Below are 25,578 nucleotides of genomic sequence, written 5' to 3'. Positions count from 1 at the left end.
GATGCCACGTCTGGCGCTGAGCAGCAGACAGTCCTCTGCCCGCCGGTGCCAGGAGCGGGGCACACGTCCCAGCCAGCCCCGCACGTGGCGTGTACCACCAGCAAGGGCCCAGCAGAACCACCTTACAGCCACGATAATCCCAAGCGACCAGGGATTTCGTACGCCCGCTCTGAAGCACCCGCGCAGAGCCTTTGGTGTCCGCAGATCCGCAGATCACCCACGTCTATAGGTACTCAGCACGGCGTACGGGTTGCCGCTGCCCTGCCAGGGGGGACTATTCTCTTTACAGGCACTAACGGCAGCGCACGAAGGATGCCGAGGCTTCCCGTGAACGTGTGGGGTGAAACAGCCCCAAACCCACCGGCACACAGCCCAGTGCCCCTCGCCCCGGGCCCCGACGTCCCCTCCGCTGCCTTCCCTGCCCCCCTGCAGGGCAGCAGCCAGACCCTGCCCCAGCGCTCCAGCACACCTCCGGCACGTCCTCCCTCTTCCTCGCCCCCTCTCCTCCCCACCTTCTGCACTTCCCCACACCCTCACGTCCAACAGGCACCTCTCCAGGGGGGCACCGGTGCTGTTCCCCCCCCCTCACAATCCCAAATCCAGCCACAACGGAGCAAGCTTGTCCCTCCTTGGCTGGGCGTTCCCCTCACGGTCCCAGTCCCGTGACATCCCCCATCCTTGGTCCAGGACGGGGTGCACCCAGTGACCCCCATCCCCGCATGGGCTCCCACGGCCCGGGGGGGTGATGCTGTGCTATAGCGCAGGATGGCAAAGGGGTCTCCTCTCCCCAGCCTTCCCCGTGCTCCCCTTCGGGCTTTACAACAAATCCGTGCAGTATTTTCCCTGTGAACAGCATCCCCCTCCCCTGCCCAGCTCCCTCCCCGCCACCAGCCAGGCTGAGAAGGCAGAAGGTGATGCAGGGCCCAAAGCAGCTCCCTGTCACCGAGCTGTCCTGGCTGGGGAATGAGCTGGCGACGCTGGGAAGAGAAATAAATCCCGTGAGCCAAAGGCAGAGAGCGGTGGCACAGCTTTGGCAATCGGTACAAACCACCCCCTGGTCCCCGGCCAGAGCCTGGACCCCCACACCCAGATGTGGGGCAGGACATTTGCTTTCAACAAGTATCCCCAAAAAAAAGTGTAAAAACCCTTCTTCTTTCCACCTGCAGAGCCACAGCTTGGCGGTTCGGGGCAGAGGCACCTCTGCGGGGATGTCTCAAGGGAGGCTGAAGGTTGCCTGGCACCATGCAGCCCTTGTCCAAAGGCCAGTGAGGTTTTGGGGTGGTGGGTGCTGCCAAACCCCAAAGGGGGGTCCCTCTGCAAGGTGGGGGTCACAACGGGGGATTGACCGAGCATCAAATACCCCGTCCCGGCCATTTTGGAAGCCTTCAATGTCAACCCGAATTCACAGCCTCAGACCCAGCTCACTCGGACAACACCCCTGTGCCCTGTGAATTAACTTGCTCCAAGTAAGCACCTCTTCTCCCTCCAGCTCTGCGACCCGGAGAGGCAGCGGGTGCTCCGAGGAAGGAGGAACCGTGAAGGACGTGGCACCGTGAAGCATCCGCGGGGCTCGGAGGCCACCGCCGGGGAAGACTCGCTGGGGACGTGGGCTCCCGGAGCGGGGCGGCAAGGAGGCAGCAAGCCAGACAAAAAGCTCTGAGCATCGTCCCTCTCCTCTCCTCCCCTCCCAGGGACTCAAAGGCTCCTGCCCCTCCGGCTCCGAGCCAGCGCCCTGAGGAAGGGGGACGGTCTGGGAGGGTTTCGCTGAAAGGCAAAGCAGCCGAGATCACACTCCCGGGCCGGGGAATCTGCAGTCAGGCCAACGCCACGGCAAGCCAAGAAGGTCCGCTCCAGCTCCTGGCAAAAAAAAGCTTGCGAAAGACACGGCGGTAGGCGGCGAGCCTTGATCCGAGACCCCCGTTGCATAGAGAAAAGGTACTCCTACGTAGATTCAAGTGCGCAGCAGGACGGGCTCCTCCTGCGAGAAGAGTGCCCTGTAACTTCACTAACCAAACTTGAAGGTCCAGTCCTCGCCCCCAGCGTCGGAGCAGCTCCTCGTCACAGCATGTCTGCATCCTCCATGCTGAAGCTGCTCCGGCGACTGCTGGCCTTGGAGGCCTCCGGGGACATGGCCGAGAACAAGGGGTCGGAGGCCAGGGGCAGCATGGTGTCCTGCATCAGCATCAAGTCCAGCTCCTTCTTGGATAGGGAAGGGAACGAAGCACTGTGGCCGGGCTCCAGGCTGTCCGGGAAGCCCTGGGAGCCATCGTCAAAGCTCAGGCTGTGGGTAAAGTCCAGCTGGTGATAGGGAGACTGGGGTGGTGGAGGCAGCGCCGGCTGCGGCTGTGACTCGGGGTCCGGGGGTGGCAGCAGTGGCTCCAGCGTCCCCTCGTCCCCGCCGGCTTCTTGCTTGACCACTTGCTGAGCCAGCTCGGCCACGTTGACGCCCGAGGGCGAAGAGGTGGGCAGCCCGTGGACGCGTGCCTGCATCTCCAGCTCCTGCCAACAGAGCACAGGAGGTCTTTCGTGGGGACGTCGCACATGGGGACACGGCACAGGGGCATCCATGGAGGTGGCAGGGAGAAAGGGACCGAGAAGCTCACAGGGAAGGAGCCCACGGAAGAGGTGAAGGGTAGAAAATGGTGACCCATGCAAAGCTCAACAACGCTCGCTGTGGTGACCTGAGCCTCAGACGTCTGGTTTGTCTGAAGACTTTGTTCCCGGTGCCTTGACAGCCGTAAGCGGGAGGAGAGCCCCTGCCCGTCCCCTCGGTGAGGCAGGAGTGAGCTGCTCATGGGGCTGGAGCAGAGTGGAGGGAAGGAAGAGCACAGGGAAGCTCACCTGGATGCGGAGCAGCAGCTGCTTATTCGTCATCTCCAGACGCCGTGAGTGATTCTCCAGGTCTCGTGACCTCTGCAAGTCCTTCTGCATCCTCTTGATGTAGTCCACAGATGCCTTCAGGATTGTCCCTTTGTTCCAGCGCACGTCTCTGCCGTGCAGGATGGAAAAAGAGATTGCCACCTGCATGCCAGCAACGTGTCCCCTCACCCCTGCTCCACCGAAAAGCCCCTCTGCAAGTATCGCCTGCCATGGGGCCAAGCATCGAGCAAGCCCGCGAGACCCACGGTTATCCCAGCCCTGCAGAAACCGATACGTACAGGTCGTTGGCCTTGGGGATCAGCATCCCCAACTCTTTGATGCGGTCGTTGATGTTAAACCTTCGCCGTCTCTCAACTGCAGGGCGAGAAGAGAGGAAAGGCGGTGAGGAGGTAGCAAGAGCGGGAGAGGGTCAATGTCCTGCAGACCCCACTGGCCACGCTGCTGCTCGTGGGGCTGGGAGCTACTGTCGCGCCCCGGCCAGGCCCTCCGGAGTCGGGGGGCTCAGGATGAGAAACCTCTGGGGCCAACCCTTTGGCACCTTGCTCCTGTCCATTGCCCCGGCTGGTCTGACCTTCCCCCAGCGCTGACGAGAAGGACAACAGGGTGTCTCCTGCACCACAGACACTTTGCAGAGCCGGGAAAGAAGGAGCCATGGCAGGGGGCTGTGGGGGTATTTCCTGAGGGTGAGATGGGATGGGAAGAGGGACCCAGCTCGGAGAGAGGGGAACGAGGATGGAGAGTGACGAGGAAAGGGCTGCAGGGGTGGGAGAGGGAAAGCCACGCCACCCACGGGCAGCCGGCGCCAAACTCACTCAGGTTGTGGTTGTCTTTCTTCTGGCGCTCTTTCGCCAGGGCTCGGCTCTCGGCATCTGCAACGGAGACCCACGATGTCACCCAGAGGGGACGAGGCTGCGTCTCACCCCACGAGCATCCCGGGCTGGTGTCGGAGCACCCTGGCATCCCCCAGAGCCCCCCTCCCCACCCGTGGGGACAGGGCGGCCCTGGCCAGCTTTGATGCCTGCCATCACCACCAGCTCCCCGCCAGCTCTGGGGCCAGGGACGTACCTGTCAGCTCTCTCTTCTGGGTGAGATCGGCGGGGCAGGAGCTGCTGGTGACACCTACGAGAGAGGCCGTCACCTGGGGGTCCCCGCTATAGACATTCATGTGACTGCTGGACATCGGCAGCTGAAAACCAGAGGCACAGGCGGATTAGCTCCATCCGGGGCCACGGGACCAGGGTTCAAGCCCAGCTTCTTGGCCTCTGGGATGCGAGCGCGTAGCCCAGGCAGGTGTAATTATCTTCCTGGGCCCTTAAAACAGCTATAATCAGAGTAGCAAACAAAACAGGACTTCAAAGGGCGCAGCTGATCCCCTCCCACGGCCAGCATCTAAAATAGGGCAGATGAATCACATCCGACAAGGGCCCGGCAGGATGAATCCCACTGGGAGGCACAAGCTGGCATATGGATCCAACCCAGGAGACTGCTGCTCCGAGCGAGCTTCTGGCTGGGAAACCTCTCCCAGCACCAACGTCCCCCCGTGCTGCAGCAGAGGCTTGGTCCCTCCTCACGCCCCTCTCCCATCTCTCCAGCTTTTTATAAGGGCTCTCAACTGTCATTAAAGAGGAAAAGAAGCTGAAGAACTGGCTCTTGCAGTTGCAAAAGGGAGATCTCGCTGCCTCCCTTCCCCCAGCCCCAGGGACACCCGTCCCAGCGACGAGGCTGGGTTGGGCTGGCACCTGGGCATCGCTGCAGGGACGTGGCAGAAGGACAGGTCCCCTCGGTGCCACCTCCATCCCCAGCAAGCACGGGGGTGTGGGACCCCCAGGCCACCCTCCCTCCTGCAGCCCGGGGTCTGATCTCCTCCTAACGCGCATCAGAGACTCACTGTGTTGGGCATGTGGACTTCGGGGTTCATATAGCCCAAAACGTCATCCAGGCGCATGATGTCATCGATGACCTCATCGAACTGAAAGGGAAAGGCGTAAGGTGCCAATGGGTTTCTCTGCCCTTTCCAGCACCTTTGCCTCCCCCAGCAGCTCGGTGGCACCTCCTCACCTCCCGCTCGGGGTTGGAGCCGATGTTGAGCATGGCCATGGGGCTGTTGGGCGCACTGTTGCCCGCCGAGGAGGACATGACGTGGCCGGGCCGGACGCCGGGGGACGCGGCAGGAGGCGGCTTGGGAGAGTGGCTGACGGGGCTGACGTGGGCAGCAAACTTGTTCCCGTAGGTTTCGGAGAGATAAGCCTGAACCTTCTTGTCCCGTGACTTCTGCAGGTGGTACGTGGTGGGGTTTTCCAGGTAGGACTGAACCTGCAAGGAGAGAAACCATCAGGGATCTCCCACACCCCCTCGGCCCCGGGGCAGGGGGGACACCCTCAGCACCGCACCTTGAGGACTTCTCCGGGTACGGGCGGTGGGGACTGGTAGTGGACGGGGGTGTTGATGGCCGGGGTGGAGGCCACCGGCATCCGCTGCTGCTGCATGTAGTTCATCATCATCTGCTGCTGCACGCGCTCCCTCTCGGCCTCCTGCTGCGCTTGCTGCTTCATCAGCTCCATCCGCAGGCCGATGCGGGACGCCATGGTGCACCGGGGGGGATGGGACGCGGGCGCCCGCCAGGCACGGAGGTGACCCTGAGAGGAGGACACGGCACATCAGGAACAGCCTATTTTGCAGCAGGGAAACTGAGGCAGGGGGAGGGAGCGGACATCCTGGAGCACCCGTACCAGCCGGTGACTAAGCCGGGACGATCGCCCTAACGCCAGACGGACGGGTCCGTCCTCCTGCCGCAGCTCCCCACCATGCCACCGCTCTCCCCGGGGACAGCCGGGGCACCTCGGGGGGGACGGGGAGGACAGGGAGCAGCCGGGACCCTGCGTCCGGCGAGCGCGGACTCACGTACCGCCGGGTTCAGCTGGAGCGTGCTTTGAGCCACCAACTTCCGAAACACCGGAGCAAAGCAAGAAGGGCCAGGAAAAGCCGGAGCCCGAGAGAGAGCGAAAGGGAAAGAGAAAGCAAGGGAAGAGCAGGAAGAAAATGCCAGCGGGTGCCAGGAGCCGGAGGCAGGGTTTAACCCTCAGCCCGGCCGCCCCTAAACCTCAGCTCCAGCACCGGAGGAACAACGCGGCTTCTGTGCGGGGCCGGCACGCGAGCGCGGAGGCGGGGGGAAGGCGTGCGAGGCCCCCGCACCGCACAGACCGGCCCTTGTTCCCCCGTACAAAGGGGACGGTGGCCCGTGGATGGGGGGGAGAGGATGCCGGGACGAGGGGAGCTGCCCTACCCGGGCTCTCCGGGGCACGACGCTGGCTTTCCATAGGGCTGGTTTCCCACGCGGGGCTGGGATGGGGATGTGGGAGATGCCGTGCGGGATGGGGGTCTGGACCACAGCGTCCGCAGGGTGGGAGGTAAAGCGGAGCACAGGACCCAAAGCAAACGCTGCCAGGGACCAGGCAGGAGCCAAACACCCGGGGTTTGCTCCGCGGCAGCGTAACCAGACAAATCTGGAGGGTTTTGCTATTTAAATACAATGTGTAATTGCAGACAAAGGGGCCAGGGCGGATACAACACATCGGGGTTTCGGCGAGGCATCTGATACACAGTGCCACGCGATATCCTAAGGGGGAAATTAAATCAAGCCAGCATGGACAGAAATACGATTACATGGATCAAGAGCCAGCTATTGAACGGCAAGAGGAAGGTAATTAATTAGACATGGTGGCCCGTCTAAAGGGGGATGGGAGAAGAGGAGCCTGGGACAGTTATCAATCGGAGCTTCGTTAAGACGGCTGTCGCAAACGGCCTTAGAGGAGGGCACAGGGGGATGTTTGAGACAAGCAACAGCAGAGCCCTGGGAAAGGACCCAGCGACGCCGGGGACAGCCCGCAGCGGATAAAAAAAGGCTGAAGGAGGATAAATCACAGCTGATGCACAGTGGGGATGTAAGAACCCCAAATATTGAGCTCAGGGTGAGAGGAAAAGCCTCCAAGAGCCACGAGGAGATGGGATGAGCCACCGCGGCATGGAGGGACTGGCCGTGCTTTGCAAACCCAGCTCAGGCCACACAGCCCGGGCACGGCCAGGGCAGGGAGAGGCACTGGGGCCCCATGAGACAGATCTTTTTGGGGGGCTTCCAGCACCATGGGAGAGCGGGAAAGGGAAAGGGATTTCAAGCCGTGCACGGGAAACTTTGCAGTCAGCCCCCACGCTTGCAAGCAAGCAGCTACCCATGACCCTAGAAAGCACCGTGAGCAGCAGCAGGGCTAAGCACGCCCCGTGGGTGGCTGCACGGGGACCCTGGCTCGAGGGTGCAGGGTGGGGGGACAGGATGGGGAGGAGGAGGAAGCCGGAGCAGCCGGCACCTCCGGCACTGAGGAAGCCTGGTTTCGAGGGTGAGGATGGAGCTGCCTCGCTGCAGAGCCGGGGGGATCCGGGCTCTTCTCAGGAAGGGCAGCCAGTACACGGGGGCAGGAGGGTGTCATGTGAAGCGTGCCGAGGCATAGCCACCCACGGCACCCACTCACCCCCACCGGCCCCGGTCCCACCACCCTGCCCGGCTGCAGGATCCCCCCGGGCTGCCCCCTTATAGGAAACGGGGGTGGGGGAAGCCAAAAGCGCTGCCCTCTCCCCCAGGAAATTCCCGAGAAGGGGAGTTGCCGAGGGCGAGATGGGGAAGGGTGGCCAGAGCCGGGCCCGATAAGGAGAGGGGGGGAAATTAGGTCAGGTTTAAAATAACCTGCTTGGTTCTGCTTGGCTTCCCCCCCGCCCCCCGAAACGCCGAGCAGCTTCTGCTTTCGCTCTGAGTCAGCCCCAGTGGGAGGGCTGCGGGCGGGAGGGAGGCAGCCGACGGTGGGACAGGATGGGGACCCGGCCGGTGCCGCGGTGCAGGCACCCCCCTTGGTCCAGGGGGGCAGAAATAAAGCACGCGAGGTGGCAGCTCCATCCGGGATGCCTGTTATTCCAGGGAAGGCGAAAGATGTTAGCATCCCAGAAAAAGCACACCCAGCGGCTCTCCCACTGAGCTGGAGCCATCCCCGTGCCAGGGGCAGCCCCAGCTTGGTCCCCGCCTGGAGGGGACCTCGGCGAGGGTCCGTCGTGGTGCACGGGCGGCAGCTTGCCTGGTTCCGAGCGGGCAGCACGGCTGGCCGGGGCATGCCCAGGCACTGGGTTTCCCGGCAGGTGCTGCCAGGGCACCGGCTTGGGGACACGTCCCCATCGGTCACGGAGAGGGAAGAGCAGAGGAGGGGAGGGAGGAAGGTGGTGGGAGGCCCAGGGTGGACGATGGAGCAATGGGAAGGGGATGGAGAGGGAGAAGAGGGGCTGAAGAGCAGGAAGGTAGGAGGGAAAGGGTGGACGGCCCCGGCAGCTCTCCACACCCCGACTCCACCTTTCCTGGCCGGAGAGCGGGGACCGGCGGCAGGGGGGACACAGGGCGGCTTTTCCGTGCCCGGAGCAGCCGGTACCCAGGCGGGCCCCAGACCCCCTGCCCGTAGCACAGGGTGCGCTGCCCATCGCCAAGCATCGCCAGGAGAAGCCACAGAGCCGGGCTGATTCTGACCCCGGCTGCAGCCCTCAGCTCCACGGGGGAGCCCAGTCGAGCCAGAAACGCAGGGAAAAGGGACGGATTTCCCAAAGGAAACTCTACCTGTGCTCCAAAAACCCTGCGACCCTGTCCCTGCCTCCTTGGGGTGGGGGAAAAAGCTAATCCCCCTTTGTTGCAGGATCGCATCCTAAAGCCAGAGCAGCTCCTCGAGTGAAAACCTCCCTGGGTGCTGGAGAGCAGCGGGCTCCATCAGCGCCTGGGGGCTGTCCGGGCCCCAGCCGTGCTCCACCACCGCACACCAGAGCCACCGCCGGGACAACACGCGGAGCCCGAGCCAGGGAATTAATCTGCCTTCAAAATATCTCTGCTGCTATTTAGTGACACGGTTATTTCTGGACCTTTCTTGCTTTTCTTCTGGGGGTGTTATTTCATCACGAGCCCAACACGCTCCCCCCGCGCCGAGGCAGCACTCGGGGGTGGCTCCAGCCGGAGGATCCCCAGTGGCACCCAGAGCTGCCCTGACCCCCTCTCGTCCCCCACAGGACTTTTGCACGGCCCGGAGCTGTCCCCCGTCCCCACGGGAACCCGGCGTCACTGCAACCCAGGCTGTGACAGCCGGCGGCGCGGGGTCGGCTGCTCAGCAACCACCGGTACTTTCTGGAGCGACATCAGGTGCTGCTCCGCAACACGGGGGGCCGGGCTGCTGGACCCGCTGCGCAGAGCCGGCGTGGGGCACCCAGTGCCACCCTGAGGGGAGAAAACACCCGGAGCCGCACCGCCATCCCCGCGCCCACGCGGCACCCCACCGCCTCCTCCCCGAGCGCATCGCTGCGCCCAGGTGTGGGTTAGAAATAAAAGCTGCCGTGAGGCAGTTTCCAGATTTAGCCCCTGCGAAATACAGGGGGATCGCGTTACCCTCCCTGGGCAGCCCACGGGGAAGCAGCACCCGCGCTGCCCGTCCTGCCTGCAACGTACGGGCACACAGACGCACACTCTGCAAACGCAACGCATCTCCTGCCCGCCCCTTCAAAAGCTGGAGGGAGAAGAGGGGAGCGATGCCCCGCTCAGCACCGGAGATGGAGCTGAGAACCCCCAAACTCATTGCACCGAGCGGCCGCCTGCCCAACCCCGCTCCCTCGCATGTGTTTATTTCCCAGTCGATCGTGGCCGTTTATGAGTGGAAAAATCAATCGGCAGCTTGAGCTGGGAGCGGGGACCCCTGGGGAAGGAGGGGAGCCGGGGTGGGGGCCGTGCCGCCCACCCACCCGCCGCTCCGGGCCGCTTCATTGATAACCAAGAGGGCAGCAAAAAGGAAAGGGAGAAGAAAGAAGTGAAAACAGCTCCGCTTCTTGCTACTGGCAGCAAGCATCCGCCGAGCCTTCCTTCCTCGTTTTTCGTTTTCAAATGCCGGGGGGGTGGGGGAAGAGATGTTGGGGCGGCGAGCGAGGGAGCCCAGCGCACCCCAGCCTGGGCAGGGCGAAGCACCCGCTGCCGTTTCGGGGCAGGCGGCGGCTGGCTGGGTCCAGGCAGCCGGGAGCCCGGTGGTGGTTGCTCCACACCGAGATTTGCTCCGACAGCACCGGGCATCCGCAAAGCCACCCCACGGGTGCCCGCAGCCCGGGGACGGGCTCCGCTGCCACCCCGCTGTGTGGGGAAGGGGGACGACGGGGCAGGGGTTACCTGGGTGCGGGACAGCGGGGCCAGGGGGTTCTCCGGGTGCCGGGGCCAGCAGGTTGCAGCTCCTCCGTGCTCCTCGCCGGGGCCAGCCCGGCTCCTGCGCCAGCCCCACGTTTCCTCATTTTCAGGACCCTGCTTTTAACACAGCAGCAGCCACGCGGGGTGCAGGGGGGGGGAAGTTGCAAAAAACCTCCAAACCTGCTTGTTTTTCTCACTGCAACACAGGAGTTAGCAATCGAGCCGAGAAAAAAGCGTGGCAAAAATAGATGCAGCCACTGCTGCCAGGCTCTCCGGGGTGCCGCAGCCCAGGCTGGGTCTGCCCCATCATGTCCCCTCGGGAGCTGCTGGCAGAGCGGCTGCAGTGCTGCCTGCGGTGACATCCCTGCCTGAAAATACCCAAAGGGACAGAAGCTGTCCCTTGTCCCTCCAAGGGACGTGGCACGCAGAGATCCCTCACCCTCCATGCGCCTGGAGCGGGTGTAGAGCAAGCACCAGCATTACGCAGCCGGATCCGGCCCCACGCGCTGCCGGGCAGCACACGGGGTCCCTCCGGCACCCACAGCTGGTCCCCACCAGGTCGGCAATGCCAGCGCCGGCCGGCACCAGCCAGGATGGCGATGGCAAAGCCGGGGGACGACACGGACGCCTGTGTGACACCCCACGCAGCTGGCACAGTGCCGGGGACCCCCCCACGCCCCCGTTGTGCAAAGCCACTCTGCATCATGTCCCCTTAGCACCCGTGCTGGGCGTGCCACCGTCCCACGAGGGCACCGCGGCACCTCCCCGCGCACCCCGAGCGGATCAAGCTCCCCTGCCGGGGAAGCCCCTCCGGGCCGGCCCGGCGAGCCGCTGCCATGCCACCCTGCCAGCAACGCGGCTGGCACCCATCCGCTCCCGCGCAGCTGGGACCGGCCCCGTGGCCTCTCCCTCAGGGCACTCGCCCTGACTTGGCAAGGCCACCGCGGCGGTGATTTATGCCGTGCCAGCGTACCCGTGGTGTCAGGGGTCAGGTAACGCTGGCACCCAGTGGGAAGAAGGTCGGGGTCCTTCATCTTCATTGGCACGCGGAGGAGTGCAGTGCCGCAGCTGGCAGCCCCAGAAAGGGGCAGTGGGACAGGGTCCGACCCGGGGTATTAGGAAGGGATTGCTCGCTACGAGGGTGACCAAACCTTGGCAGCGGAGCCACCCCCATCCTCGGAGACCCCAGTCTAAGACCAACGTTGGCCACGCTTGGGGCTGGCTCCGGAGGTCCCATCCAGCCTACACCCCTCTGGGATGAGGATGGGGTGGTGGGAAAGGGGGGGATGGCCCCGTTACCAACCCCAGAGAGCAAGAGTGCTCTCCCCATCACCCACCCAGCAGGCAGGAGATGGGTCAGGCAGGAGATGGGTCAGGCAGAAGATGGGTCAGGCAGGTGGATGGCCAGAGCCACCCCAGCCCCGTCCGGAGGCACCTTCCCCGCGCAGCGAGCACGCAGCCCTGAAAGGGAGAAGGAGAAGGCGGAGGGACTTGGCAAATAAAAGCCGGGGTCAGTTGACAACACCAGCGAGAGACTGAGTCACCGGCACTGTTTTTAGCCCCGGCATCTCAGAAACGTGGACTGCAGCGTTGTTAACAGGCGCTTGGGTCAGAGGCCAAATGTTTTCCCTTCCATGCATTAAATACCGCTCCTGGAAGCGGCCCAGGTATCCAGCACAGTAAAAACATTAACGCAAGTCTTGTATGACAGCAGGACCCCGGCTAAAGTAGTCCCCAAACTGCCTAGGTAAGCTCGCCTCACCAGGGAGGTGTCACGGACCCGGCGGAGGGAAAAGCATCAGTCCCTGGGTACCAAGAGCCAGGGCTGAGTGTCCCTTGTCACGGTGTCACCCCCAGGGCAGAATAAACGTGGTCCCTAAAAAAGCCCCCTAGTTCTGGTGGTGCCAAGGTATATCCACGAGAGCCCACCTGTGCGTGGCAGCCGTCACGGGGTTAATAATACACAGTCTTGCTCCGACACCTCTCCTGCACCCCAAAAAGCCTCTCCTTCACCCCGAAAAGCCCCTCTGCCCGGCATGGCACAGCTGGGGGACAGCACGCACGCCATCACCCTGGCCAGGCACGGCGGGTGGAGGCTGGCACCCAGGGGCCAGATCCTGGAGCAGGGCTGGGGGAGGCGGGGGGACCCCTGGGACTCCACCACGGTGGAGCCAGACCCTGGCTCCGCAGTCGCTCCAAACCGGAGCAAAAGCCCTGCCCGCAGGGTGGTTGGCGCGGTGCAGGAGCCCTGATTGAAACATCACTGTCCGACTGACTGCCCGGGGAATTCACAGCCCGCCAGCGCAAACGGCCCGAGCCGACAAGTTCCTGCCCTCCCCTCTCGCCCCCCACCCAACAGCGGCAATTAAAAATAAAAGTGTTAACAGGCAGAAGGACGTTCCTTGGGTGAGGACGAGCCAACGGCAGCGCAGGGGCCGGGGACGAGCCGCGGCCGCAGCCCAGCACCACCCCGGGCTGAGTGATTAATCAGCCCCGTATCATGTCTGCCTTTCAGCAGGGAGGCGAGGAGAGGAGCGGGGTGACCTTGGAGGGGCCTCCGCCGTGCCGGTGGGGAAGGACGCGCGGCCGCACCATGTCCCGCTCACCTCGGCAAAGGTCGCGCGCTCCCGAGCGCGCGGGAGAGAGCCGGGAGCGGGGCCCCGCACGCAACCCGTGGCCAAAGAGCAAACCCTGTCCTGCTCCAACGTGGGCTGACTCCAAACAACTTGGGCGTTGGTGGTTTTTTTAAATAACTGCATAAATGAGCAATAAGGGGAACCGGCAGGACAGCACCATCCCTGGCCCCCAGCTTGGTTCCAGCAGATGCAACACACCACAGCGCCGGGATTTAGAGGCACCGCGTGCCCCAAAATCCTACCAACCGCCCCAGAAAGTGGGGACGCTCAGCAAAACCAGCCCTTGAGGTCCACGTGCCCCAAGTTCATGGTGCCGCATGCCACGAGCAGAAGGTGCCAGATGACAGCGGCTGCCCCGTGCCCCCCCACCGTGCCAGAGGCGCTCCCAGCGCCGCCCCCATCCCTCCTCCCTCCCGCCGCGGCCCCATGCTGCTGGAAGGAGGTAATATTTATAAATACGCCGTGTCCAGCCCCCAGCGCCCGGCCAGGAGGCTTCTCAGAAGGCAGATTTCATGTAACCGTACCGCGGCCGGCAGCCCCAGCGCCATGGCCACCCCATCCATGGGAGCCGCAGCTGTTCCCCGGCCCCAAGAATAAACAAGTTGGGGACAGCCTGTGACTTGTCCTCCCAAACAGCCCCGGGGTCTCCCCGCCACCATCCCGGCCCCGGCAGCACCCCTCACGCCCGGGGGAGCACCCAGCCATCACCGCTTACCCGCCGAGGAGAGGTTTCTCCTCTCCCCTCCTTTCCCCCAGGCTCAGCCCGGCGCTTTCCTGCTCGTGAAGGTCAAACTCGGCTCTCGGGAGCCCCCGCTGCCAATCCAGCCCCTGCCCTGGCACCGTGCCGGTGCAACCGGGTCAGGTCCTCGCTACGGGTGCTGCCGCCTCCCCGGCACGAGTTATGCTGGTTTGCCCATGAAGGAGCCCAGAGGTTTTTCCCACCAGGCTGGGCTTTCTCCAGGCGAGATCTTTGCCTGCCCTGAGCCTGGAGCGGTCCCCGAGGAGCAGCGGCGGGGCCGGGGCTGAGCATGGCACCCACCCCGCTGCAGATAAGGTGGGAGCTGCAGCCAGCGCCAAGCCCGCTGGCACCCAACCTCCTCTCCTCCCGTGGGGTTTGCAAGCTGGAAGTGGGGAAAGGCTCCCTGCATGCCGGGCAGCCCCAGACCCTGCTTCGCCAGCCCAACCTGGCTGCAGCCCTCTCTTCATTTCCTCCTAAAAATTCCCCACCCCATGCAATTCCCCCAAAATCTCAAGGAAACAACCTGGGCGAAAGCCAGAGCTGCTGCCCTAGCTTCTCCCTGAGGCTCCAAAAACTCCCCTGCCCGTCCCCGAGCTCACTGCCAGCCATTGCCACCAAGACGTCCCAGCCCAGACCCTGCGCCGGGGAGCACCCACAGCCCCTCTGCTTGGTCCCGATGCCGTGCGGGGGAGTCCGAAGGTGCCCAGGTTGGGTGCCCCTTCGGCCCTGCCAGTTTTGGCACCTGGGCGCTACCGCAGCAGCTGCACAAACTGCGCTGGAGGTTCGGCCGCGTGCTGAAAGGAGAATTTACAACCGAAGCAGAGTCCCCGAATATGCTGTGCCGGGCGGAGGAGAAGGGGCTGAGCCGGGGTGGGGTGATGGGAAACCTTTGGCTTCACAACTGTTTATACAAGAAGTAAATCACTTTCATTAATAGTGTGCATGTATAGGAAGGAAAAAGAGGGATGTGACCGGCAGGGAAGGATGTTGCCTGGGCATTTCAGGTTTATCCGGAAAGAAAGTTCCACTGATTTAATTAAAGGAGGGGATTTAAGCAGACGGCAGGGTGTGGGGAGTTTGTTTGGAGTTGAAAGCACTTGTAGGAAGGGTGACAAAACCCCAGCAGCCATTCTTAGAAGAGTCTTCAAAAATAAGATGCCACAGCCTCCTCGCAAAGACTGTAGGGACTGTGGGGCCGGGGTGGGCCGTGTCACTGAAAGACCTTGAACCCTCCCCAAGCGACCCTGTCCACGCGAACCAACCCACTGCCCACTGCAAACCCCCTGGGCCGCACCGCAGTGCTCGTCCCCGTGCTCCCGCTTCCCAGCCCCGTAGCACGTACCTCCCCGAAATGCCTCCCGGACAGCCCGCCGTGCCTCCAGAGAGGGAGCATCCCCACTCCCCGGGGGGCTGCGGAGCTCTGCCTCCCCCCTAGGGACCTATGGCACAACGCAAGCTGCCGGTGGCCAGGATCCGGCCCCACGCCATCCTCCCGGGTCGGATCCCCCCGCCGCCATGGCACACCAAGATGCTTCTGACAAGGTCCTTCCAGGCAGGCACCGTGCAGCCCCACTTGCCTCTGTCACTTGGGGCTCAGCCCTCGTGTCCTCTTCCTCTGCCCGCAGGGAAATGTGTGGTTTCTTTAGTCTTTCTCCCCCCCCCCCAATTTGATATTTATAGCTTTGCTCCGCTGCCTGTTTGTTCAGCAGAAAGCAAGGGGAAAGATGTTTGGAGAAGGGATGGCTTCTTCAAAGGTGGCTGTCAGCATCAGCCGGACAGGACCAGGGCTGGAATCGGTGCTGGGATCGTGCACGTCATTCCTGGTTTTCTCAGCAATGCGCTGCCTCCGCCTCCAGCCAACGCGTGGGTCTCCCTTGAAGGCAAGGAGCAGGAACCGGAGCTCGTCCTGGCGTGCGGGGCTCAGCCTCCTGCATCCCTGGGCTGACCATGTGGTGGGACCCTATGTGCATGCAAATCCACAAGGAAAACTCGCTCTGACCAAAACCCTCTGCCAACCCTGTGGCGGGGCATGACCTTGCAATGAATCAGGGGAAACCATCGGGGCCCTTTCTGGACGTACCAGTGGGGGGGAAAAAAAAGATGAGCACGTATTTCCTGTCTGTGTGTTCACGACGAGATCATCCTTTTCATCTCTCCAAGCGTTACACCGCCAGCACCTTCCCCTGCTTCAGCCACGAGGGTGACAACGACCACGGCTCGCCCCGGGAATGGGGGGGATGCACCCCGGCCGCCTCCGCACCGGGACCGCACCGCGGCTCGGCAAAGCCCGAGCTGCTGCCTCCCCCGGGCTCACGGAGGTGATGCCACCACAGAAAGGCCACCACGGGATGCCCATAAGGCTGGAGCCGGCATGGCACAGCACGGTGGCAGGCACGCATCGCACCTCCAGGCAGCCTCTGCTCTTTTACGGGGCCGTAAAATGCCCAGCGCTGGCTCCTGCAGCTGTGAAACACCCTGTAAATCTGCCACAGCAAAGAGAGGGTCGGGGAAGCCGTCACAAAACGGCTGTCACGGGTCAACACCGGTGCAGGCAGCAGCCACGGGATGCCACGATGCTGCCCCGGGGACGTGCCAGCGACGTGGTGCCACTGCCAGGCTGCAGCGCCCACGCCCGGGACACCGCTGCGCTGAGCTGACCCTGACAACTTGCTTCCCCCCCGGCCCGGTTCCTCTTTGACCAGCGCATGGGATAACCCCACGCAGGGCAGTTACGAAATGGCTCCCTTTCAGTGGGTGCAGCTCGAGGTCCCCCCACCCAAAAAACCAAACCACAAACTCCAGCTGTCCCCAGGGACGGAGCCCAGAGGTGACGGGGATGTGCCCAGCGCCGGGAGAGCTCCGTCCCTCCCCACCATCCATCTGCACGCCCCAGGAAAGGAGGGAGGAACAGCGACCAGGGCTGGGATCCCCCGCTGCCAGCGCAACACCAGGACCCCAGCACCCCCCCCCAGCATCCCGCAGCACGGGGAGAGCCGCAGGGAGCCAGGAGGGTATTTCTACCCTCAGTACACGGTGCTTTTGGTGGGGGGGCCCCCCCAGCGTGGCCTCCCCAGCCCCATTTCCCTGCAGCGGCTGTTTCTTTCCCTGCAGGGCTGCGGTGCTCGGGCTCCACGGCCACCCCACCCTCAGCCCTGGAAATGTCCCCCCTGCTCCGATGATTCATCACTTTGTCGCTGCACACACAGGGCTCTTCCCTTTCCCCGCAGCACCGCCGAAAACCGGCGAACGGGGAAACCTCGTCACGGCAAAGGCGGTGGCAGGGCGGGGGGGGGGGGACCAGGAACACACGTGCCGTAAACTCAGTGCCGTGGAGCGTGGAAAAAGAAATAAAGACCTGGCTGGAATTACAACCTCCATCCCAAACACCCGGATGCTGGAGTCGCCCTGTTGCCGCCAGCTCCACCCCAGAGCGGTTTCCTACTGATAAGGGCGGGAGGCAAAGCCAGCATCCCTGGGGAGGCAAAGCCAGCATCCCTCGGAAAACACACCGGCTCCCTTCCACGCACCGCGGGGTCAGCACGTGCCGCTCGCAGCCACCCGCCATGGCCATCGGCACCCACCCCTATAGCCTAAATCTGGTGGTTTCTCGTCTCCAGCAGCCCAATTCCCAAACACCCACCGGCCCCGGCACAGTTTTCCCCGCCGGATCCCCCGGCAGCAGGTAAGCGCAGGCTCAGCCGCCACCGGCACCCGCAGCAGGGAGAAACCAGCCCCGCTCCCTCCTCCAGCCGGGGAGCAGCCGTGCATGAAGCCAAGCAAACATGGCAGGGAAAACTAAAAGGGGGAGGGGGGGCAAAAAAAAAAAATCCCCCAAACTCCACACCTTCGCTGTCTGCTCGACTCTCTGCTGTTATATAAAAAAAAAAATCACAAACTCCCCCCATGCCCCAAGGGCTGGGAATGCGCAGAAGCGTTGCGATTCCTGGAAACAGGCCCTGCTTGTCCCCGGACTTGCACGGGCTTATTTATTTATCTTAGAAGAGCACAACAACCACCATATTTTCTCTCTTTTTCTTTTTTTTTTTTTTTTTAAAGGAAATTTCCCCATCATCTGACTCACTGAAGCTTTAGAGGACATGGGCATGAGGGCTGGCGTAATCCTTCCTGCTTCACAATTAATTCATGAATATAATTAATCGGCAGCTGTAGGTTACGTGCAGCCCCCTCCAAACTCCTGCTGCCCCAGAGAAGCAAGCTGCAGGCTGGGGGGGGGGGTGGCTTCTCTTGGTGATCCCCTAAAAGCTGCGTGGCGTGGGGTACCCCAACTCTTCCCCTGCCTTTTGCAGACCCCAAAAGCAGCAGGGCTGGGGGGCGGCCAGCTCGCCCGGGGGGGACCCACTCTCCTGCCTGCCAGGCCGGGAGGGACTTGCACCCTGTCCCGGGGGGGTGCACGGAAACCCCCGAGTAAACCCAGCGCTCCGGGTGTCAGCACCGAGGGCTGGAGCATCCGTGCCTCAGTTTACCCACGCGTGGGGTAGAGGGTGCGGGGGGGCGGGTTACGCTGGTAAAGGCGACCCGAGCAAGTCACCTCCGGCTGCCGGAGGGCTCGCAGCCCCTGGGACCCTCGGCCTTTCGGAGGGGACACCCGGCCAAGCTGCCGGAGACCCCCGACCCCCCCAACCGGCAGCTCAAGCCCGGCAGCGCCGGGAGCAGCCGCAGCCCCGGCCCGGCTGGAGCCTCCTGCAAGCGGGGGCCACTCCCGGGGGCGGGGGGGGCGAACGACGACACGGAGGGGGCTCGTTATTATTTACGGCAAAGGAGGGGGGAAAAAAAAAAAAGCAACAACCCCGCGGCTGCGAGTTCAAAGCGCCCTGGGATGGGGGGGGCACCCAAAACCCCCCCAGACGGGCTCGACCCGAGGGGGCCCCGCTCCACGGCTGCCCCCCCCCCCCCCCGGCACCCCCCGCCCGCTGCACTCACCCGGCGGCTGCGGGGGAGCGGGGAACGCCGAGGGAAACAAAGTGCCTCGGCCCGCTTCGGCTCGGCTCGGCTCGGCTCGGTTTGGCTCCGCTCGGCTCGGTTCGGTTCTACTCGGCTCGGCTCGGCCCGGCCCGGCTCGGCCCCGCTGCTCCCGCGCCGAGGGAGGGCAGCACTGCCCGCCGGCCCGGCCCGGCTCGGCGCGGCACGGCACGGCACGGCCCGCTCCGCTCGGCTCCGCAGCACGCCGGGAGCTGTAGTCCGGAGCGCGGCAGGGCTGCCCGCGCCTGCCGGGACTTGTAGTCCCCCGCCTCGGCCGCAGCAGAAGTTTGGGTTAGGTGATTTCCTCCCCCAAAAACGGGTTTTCCCACCCCCGGAGCGGGCCAGGAGGGTGGGTGCCGGGGCGGGGGGTGAAGGCAGGGCTGTGCCCGGGTCGTGCAGTCCCTTGCACGGACGTTGTGCAGCTCCTCGCACCAGGGTCATGCAGCTCCTTGCACCAGGATCATACGGCTTCTTCCACCAGGGTCGTGCAGCTCCTTGCATCAGCGTTTTAGAGCTCCTTGCACCAGCATCATGCAGCTCCTTGCACCAGGGTCATGCAGCTCCTTGCACCAGGATCATGCAACTCCTTGCACCAGGGTCATGCGGCTCCTTGCACCAGGATTGTGCAGCTCCTTGCACCAGGGTCATGCGGCTCCTTGCACCAGGGTCATGCAGCTCCTTGCACCAGGATCGTGCAGCTCCTTGCACCAGGGTCATGCAGCTCCTTGCACCAGGGTCGTGCAACTCCTTGCACCAGGGTCATGCAGCTCCTTGCACCAGGATCGTGCAGCTCCTTGCACCAGGATCGTGCGGCTCCTTGCACCAGGGTCGTGCAGCTCCTTGCACCAGGGTCGTGCAGCTCCTTGCACCAGGATCGTGCAACTCCTTGCACCAGGGTCATGCGGCTCCTTGCACCAGGGTCGTGCAGCTCTTTGCACCGGGGTTGTGCAGTTTCTTGCATGGGAGTCGTGCAGCTCCTTGCACTGGTGCCGGAGGCTTGCTGCAGCCATGGAGGGTTAGCGGTGACCTGGAGACGTGCGGGGTGGTGGGGAGCAGGAGCAGCGTGTGCCTGCTCGAGGCACGGGGGTGTCTGGCCCCCTCCAGACGGGACCCTCGGGGTCTGGCAGCTGGAGGGGGAACTGTGCGGGCAGCGGGGAGCTTTTAGTGCGAGATGAACTCTCCGGGGACCGGAGGCAGCAGCGGGATGGAGCGCTGGGGACCCTGCCCAGCCACAGGCAGCAGCCCCGCTGCGCCCCGAGTCCGCAGGGCACGGTGTGACCCTGCCACTGGGCTGCCCGTGGCAGCAGGACGGCGTTTCCCTCCCCGTGGCTGGGAGCTCCCCGCTCCGCAGGACCCGCCGGGACAGATTTGGCTGGAAACAGCAGATTTAACGGGCGGTCACATGCCCCAGCGGGGCGACTGTCATCTGACCGGGAGATGGGTGTTGGACAACAGGCGATGGGCCCTTCAGCGCTGCATCTCCCGTGCATCGCCCCGTGCGGGACCTCGAGGACCAGCCTCTCGGGCGCAGTCCAGGCACTCGGCATTGGCCTGATCTGTCTGACACCGCATCCAGCAGCTCCTCTTGGGGGGGATCCAGACACCCCAAGCTTTGGTCACCTCTGCGTCCCGGGCACGCCACCCCCTTCCTTCTCATCGCCCATCCTTCGAGGCTGCAGCAATGAAGAGATTTACCCCTCGAGAACAAAACCAGGGTATTTTCCTCAGCCTGAGTGTCCTTGCATGACACTTTTTAATCCCTAATTTATTTGCAAATACGTGTAGGCAATTTCCCCCAAACCTAATGAACCAAGAACTGTTCACACGCAGCTCCTCGTCTCTGCACATCCTGCTCTGAACTGGTTTCTGAAGCCTCCAGCGACTGCACCGGCTCAACCCTGGGGTCCCTGAGCCGCGGCTGAGCACATGGTGCAGCCTGAATTTCTCCCGGTCATCCCGGTTTCCCTGCCAGCCGCAGTGGGGATCCGGGTCCCAATCAAAAAGGTGACCCCAAATTTGTCATCGCTGCAAATTCAAAGGCTCCATGCACATCTGAAACTCCCAGCCCAGGCAGCGCCTGGAAACCTCGAGCATGAACTCAGACTTTGTTCTTTTATTAAGAGCTGTGCCAGATCCTGCTCAGCTGCAGCCAGATGAGACACGAGGCTGTTAGATTTGCATCCCTTTATTCACTACAGGAGATTCGGAGACTACTCATCACCATACACAAGTCCAAGGGAGAATAAGGTGTTGCAGGGACAAATTATCCCACGGGCGATGCTCGGCATCCCTAGGCTGACAGGGCAAAGCCAACTCTGTTGTTGGCCATGTCGAAGATGGAGTAATACTGCCGGAGGAAGACGTTGCCGAGGATCCAGAGCGGCTGGCCGCTGGCAGAGGACACGTACGTGCTCTCGACCCCAACGGTGCAGACGCCGTTGTTCTGTCGGGGAAAAAGGAGCAAATTTCAGTGCCAGTGAGGAGCGCGGGGGATTTGTGCTGCCCGTGCCTTCATGGCTGCTTTGGCTGGGAGCAGGATTAGACCCTCCTTACAGGCACATACAGGCATGCAAAAGCACTGTGAAATCGAGTGCTGGGAAATAATGGCACTCAGGCTGCTGGAAGCCTCTGTGTTTGAAAAGAAACAGACTTTCTCCTGGGCAAAACCGCCCTATGATGGCAAACGCGTGTTGGGAATGATAAAATCACACCTACGTTTAAGACATAGACAGAGGGAGGCAGCGGTAAATAGGCTCCGCTGATGGCAAAGTAGAGGGTGGGCATGCTCGGGACGTTGCTGCAGTCGACGATGAACTGCAAAAGAAGCAAAGAGAGGCAGAGGGGTCAGGACCCCCGGGGCTGGGCACCCTCCTTCCTCCAGCTGTAACCCCGGCCACGCTCCCTAAGGGTCAGCCCAGCTCTGACTGTGGCAGGGCTGCGCTGACCCGGGTTTATCATATTTGGAAGAATTATTTTTGTTTTACACCACTGCAAGGGGAGACAAACCACTGCCGTGTTGTTTCAGGTGAGATGGTTTGCTCCAGAGATGCCGGGAGCCCTCCATAGCTCAGCATTACCACCCAGATGCATCCTCATCCCATGGCACCAGCCCCTCGTGTGTGCAGGACATCCTTCCCACCTACCCCGTAGTCACTCTCCTCCGCGCCCAGCGCCTGCAGGAAGGCTGACATGAATTGTCCTGGGACGGTCAGCAGGAACGTCCCGGTGTCCACAATGCCGTGACAGCCTTGGCTGCACCAGCCGGTGGCTGACAGCCCGATGGAGAACCTGGAGAGAGCAGCCGAAAAGGCATCAGAAAAGGCTTCCCCCCCTCCAAGACCCACGCCGAGCCGCAGCACAGCACTTACTCCTCAATACTGATCTTCCAGTACAATTCCTGGACCACAGGAGCCCATAAAACCTCCCCAGAGTACAGCTGGGGGTCAACCCCTCCAAGGATGACTTCCCCTCCATAACTATATGTCGGGTTGCTGGAAAGACACAAAATTAAACCCCAAATCAGGCAGGCTGCTCAGTGGAAAGTGGTGTAGCGTACAGGTGTGTGGGGAGAAGGTGTGGATGGAGGGTGAATGAAGAAAAGGATGGATCCAGGCTGTGTCTATGCAAGAGAGGGACCCACTGTCAGAGATCGCACCGTGAGTAATAGAAGCTGAAGATGGGTTCAGCGAGCTGGCCCTGCTGCAGCATGTTCTGCATCAGCGTGTTGTAACCGCTGATGCCAATGCCTGGGTAAGCCATGCCCAAAATCCCATCGAAGTCCAGGTAGTAAAAGGGTCTGCTGGGCTCATCCAGGCTCAGGCCGAACTCCTGGTTCCTGACGAGGATGTTCTGGATCTAGAGGGAGAGGAAAGATGCTGGGAGATGTTGGCCTTTTGGACATCTGCCTTGACAGCAACGTCCCACGAGAGGCAGGGGTGGCCACGAAGGTAAATCTGCACTGAGAGGTGCTGAGCTCTTCCCCATTGCAGATGGGAGATGGAGTCAGGAGCAGCCTGGCTCATAGTCTTTGTCCCATCACCCTTATTATTTCATAAAAATACCCACAAAAAAGCTTCACCTCAGTTAAATTAGTTTAAAATCACACTTTCACTGCGTGCAAGTCTCACAACAGAACATTTCTTATGTCCTGTGATGACAAAGCTCAGCCATCAGTGTAAAAAGCCATCACTTCTGGCCAAAGATACCCCTTAGCCCAAAGCAGAGACGAAAAGCCCAGAGGACTCGGACTGAGTTTGTTTGCAGATCCCACTCTCCGAGTAAATTTATGCTGACGCCATAAACTCTACATGGGAGATTCAGGCACTAATATCCAAAATAAGAACGTACCTTCAGCTACTCCTTAAATTTTTAACTGAATTGGACCGATCACAACTGCAGTCACTTCTTACCCGGATTGCAGCAACGCACCAACACATCAGAAGTCACTTACTGTCACAGTGTCGTACCCTAATGTCACCGGCAGGTCACCGAACCCGTAGCTCAGGGTGTAGGTCACACCAATGCCCGAGAAGGTGGACGACAGGCTGGAGTTGAACCTGGCATGGTCCTCTGCACGGAGAGAAGGTCACAGCCCCCAGGTCACATCCTGCCCTCGGTTCAGCATCCCTGTCCCCACCTGGGCAGAAATCCCCAGCAAGGGGCTTCCCAGGGAAGAGGCCATCCAAAACCAGCCCCACCGGTGTCACCGAGCAGAGAGCAGACACCAAACCCCATCGGCTCTCACTGATTTCCCTCTCGTAGCGCCAGCCCGCAGCGTGCAAGGGATGTCCAAGAATCCCGATGGGCATTCCCGGCCCCCCGGCACCACTGTGTCCCCCGAGGGATGCTCACCGCAGGCTGGAGTCTGGCAGTAGGTGGAGGGCACCCACAGGTTGGCAGAGCCGGTGTCGAAGAGCACCAGGAAATTTTGCGGGGGGGTCCCGATGCTGATCTCCCCGAAGTAGAAGGACTGTGAACAAGAGCGTGGGTGGATTTCTGTTTCTGCCTGGTTTTTTGAATGAGACTTTTCAGCTCTCTGCCCTCTGCTAGCTGAGAAACCCGAACCATTAAGGCATCGTAGGAAGGGCTGCTACTCCCTGAGTGCATCCAGGGCAGCTAAAGCACAGAAAGGGGGAATGATTTGCCTACAACATAGCAAAGTCAGCGTCAAGGCCAGGAGTAGTAGATCTGCCCTATAACCATCAAACTCTGCTTTTTCTGAGAAAGGAAATCAATTCAGGATAAGACGGGCTGCCTCCTGCCTTCACCTCCCAACATCAGCCAGCCCTCGGAGCTGGGCTACAAAGACAGCAAAACTCCTGCCCGTGCCCAGCACAGCCCCTCGACTCGTGAGCAGGGAGAGAGCCGAGCCACCCACTGCAGAGTTCCCGCAGGCAGGCAGGAGAGGAGGAGGGCATCCCCAAAAACCAGAGCTGGGTGGCTCAGGGGAGGGAGGAAAAGCTTTAATACTTACATCCAGGTAGTTCGTTAGTGGTTCATAAGCCACAGCATTACTGAGCTGGTATTTCCTACCAGGGTCCCCTTTGAGTCGCTTTAGAAAACCCTCCGGCACCCCTTTCTCTCTCATCACCTCCCGCATGGACCTGCCTTTCCTTAGGGGGATCCTGCGTGGGACGGAGACGGCAGCGAGGTGCTGAGTGGCTGGGTGGCCCTGTCCATGTACGCACCCGCCGCGTGCCGAGGGCGAGCCCGGTTCCGCAGCCGGACCCTGCACCCTCGCGCCCATCCCAGCCCCAGGGCTTACCTCACCATCCCCTCCCCGAGGCGGAGGCAGAGCAGGGCCAGCACCAGCCACCGCATGGCCCCGGGTGGTGGTGGCTCCACGGCAGCTCCTGCACCACCTCGGCCAGGACGGGGTATATATAGCTAGGAGCTGCGCCCAGCCCCTGCCTCCAGAAACCCCTTTCCCCTATCACTGCACCCACCCAAGGCCAACACGCTGCGGTGTGTTTATCACCGCAGCCGCCCTGATTTTGCTTCCTTACCCGGCTGTTCGGGCGCTAACAGTTTGACCAGTACCTCTGATACCAAGACCAAATATGTGACATCTGATAAAAAGCAAAATTCTGTTGTTATCAAGAAGTTAAACGTATTTTCCCTTGCCTTCAGCACCAGCTTGATCTTTCCAGAAAACAAAGGCAAAACACACCCTTTATAGCAAACGGAAATTTATGATGCTGGTGTTCCTTTTTTCACCCATCTAGGCAGCCAAGAAAGTGCCATGGGCTGCCAGTATTTCTTCCATCCAAGTCTACAGACTGTGTTACGTCCAATTCCCTAGGAGGAAATGGCAGGGCTGGTTTTTCAGCCCAGCTCCAAGCCTCCTGGGAACCAGCACGTACCCCAGAAATGTCTCTCTTTCCCCGCATTTGTCCTTTTGTCATCCTGCCCCTTCTGCCCTCCAGCTCTGCTAGTACCCCCCCAAAGAAGCCGAGATGGGGGCTAGAAACTGCTCGGTACAGCAGCCCTGAAAGATGTAACAGGCCTTTACCTGCCCGGTTACAACCACTCAACCATCTCCAAAAGACACTGATTTGCTGCGGTTTCTCGTCCGTGTCAGAGTTACGCCGAGGATGCTCAGGTCACACGCCTGGCGTGTTGGAGGCGATGTCTCCCGTATGCTTTGAGTGATGCTGGTCATACCCAGGCTGGAGAGATGCAGGGGAGCATGTAGTTACCCACTCATTCACAGGGGAAAAAATTCCTGGGAGACCCTTTCCTCCCCTGGGAAGGTGCTGCCAGCCAGCCAGCCCTGCCAGTCCCTGCCGCGGCACCGAGAACCCATCCTGGCATCTGCCACCCCGAGGACGCTGCTCAGCCTCGTACTCTGAAGCCTGGGCATGCACCGCCTGCAGAAACTCTGCCACGCGCTGCTGGCGAACAGCGATTGCCCCCACATCCCCGTCACCCCGGTAGCCTCATCTCCCACGGAAAACCTGAGGAGACAAACACGGGAGGTTTTCTGTGCAAAGCTCTCGGCAAAGGAGCCCCAGCTGGACCGAAAGCCCAAGGCTGCTCAGATGCCTCTGCCTGGGGGACGCGGCGCTGGACCAGCTCCACCTTGACCACGTGCTTTAACACGTATT

General features: G+C 62.0%; 2 protein-coding genes across 2 annotated transcripts; both read right to left on the bottom strand.

Annotated features, from left to right (window-relative positions):
- Positions 1-720: 720 nt before the first annotated feature.
- Positions 721-18,683, bottom strand: TFEB (transcription factor EB). The gene is made up of 9 exons (XM_075521670.1): positions 18,434-18,683; positions 5,271-5,516; positions 4,939-5,193; positions 4,769-4,849; positions 3,946-4,066; positions 3,693-3,749; positions 3,159-3,234; positions 2,842-2,989; positions 721-2,499 (listed from the first exon to the last, which is right to left on the bottom strand). The coding sequence occupies exons 2-9, from the start codon at positions 5,463-5,465 to the stop codon at positions 2,059-2,061; spliced, it is 1,374 nt and encodes a 457-aa protein (XP_075377785.1). The 5' UTR covers positions 5,466-5,516; positions 18,434-18,683; the 3' UTR covers positions 721-2,058.
- Positions 18,684-20,762: 2,079 nt separating this feature from the next.
- LOC142419064 (pepsin B-like) lies at positions 20,763-24,292 on the bottom strand. The gene is made up of 9 exons (XM_075521671.1): positions 24,237-24,292; positions 23,946-24,096; positions 23,324-23,441; positions 22,923-23,041; positions 22,128-22,327; positions 21,841-21,963; positions 21,616-21,760; positions 21,188-21,286; positions 20,763-20,915 (listed from the first exon to the last, which is right to left on the bottom strand). The coding sequence occupies exons 1-9, from the start codon at positions 24,290-24,292 to the stop codon at positions 20,763-20,765; spliced, it is 1,164 nt and encodes a 387-aa protein (XP_075377786.1).
- Positions 24,293-25,578: the final 1,286 nt, after the last annotated feature.

The sequence above is a fragment of the Mycteria americana genome, chromosome 20 (genome assembly GCF_035582795.1).
Source record: "Mycteria americana isolate JAX WOST 10 ecotype Jacksonville Zoo and Gardens chromosome 20, USCA_MyAme_1.0, whole genome shotgun sequence".
In the NCBI taxonomy this organism is placed as follows: Eukaryota; Metazoa; Chordata; class Aves; order Ciconiiformes; family Ciconiidae; genus Mycteria; species Mycteria americana.
The sequence above is the reverse complement of the archived record's forward strand: the minus strand, read 5'-3'. Positions and strand labels throughout refer to the sequence as shown.

Excerpts from the sequence above, each read along its gene's own strand:
- TFEB (XM_075521670.1), bottom strand. The coding sequence starts at position 5,465 with ATGGCGTCCCGCATCGGCCTGCGGATGGAGCTGATGAAGCAGCAAGCG. Across the intron at positions 4,850-4,938 it reads GCTCCAACCCCGAGCGGGAG|TTCGATGAGGTCATCGATGA; the intron begins GTGAGGAGGTGC and ends TTTCCCTTTCAG. Across the intron at positions 2,990-3,158 it reads ATCCCCAAGGCCAACGACCT|AGACGTGCGCTGGAACAAAG; the intron begins GTACGTATCGGT and ends CCTGCACGGCAG.
- LOC142419064 (XM_075521671.1), bottom strand. The coding sequence starts at position 24,292 with ATGCGGTGGCTGGTGCTGGCCCTGCTCTGCCTCCGCCTCGGGGAGGGG. Across the intron at positions 23,442-23,945 it reads CACTAACGAACTACCTGGAT|TCCTTCTACTTCGGGGAGAT; the intron begins GTAAGTATTAAA and ends TCTTGTTCACAG. Across the intron at positions 23,042-23,323 it reads CTGCCAGACTCCAGCCTGCG|AGGACCATGCCAGGTTCAAC; the intron begins GTGAGCATCCCT and ends CTCTCCGTGCAG.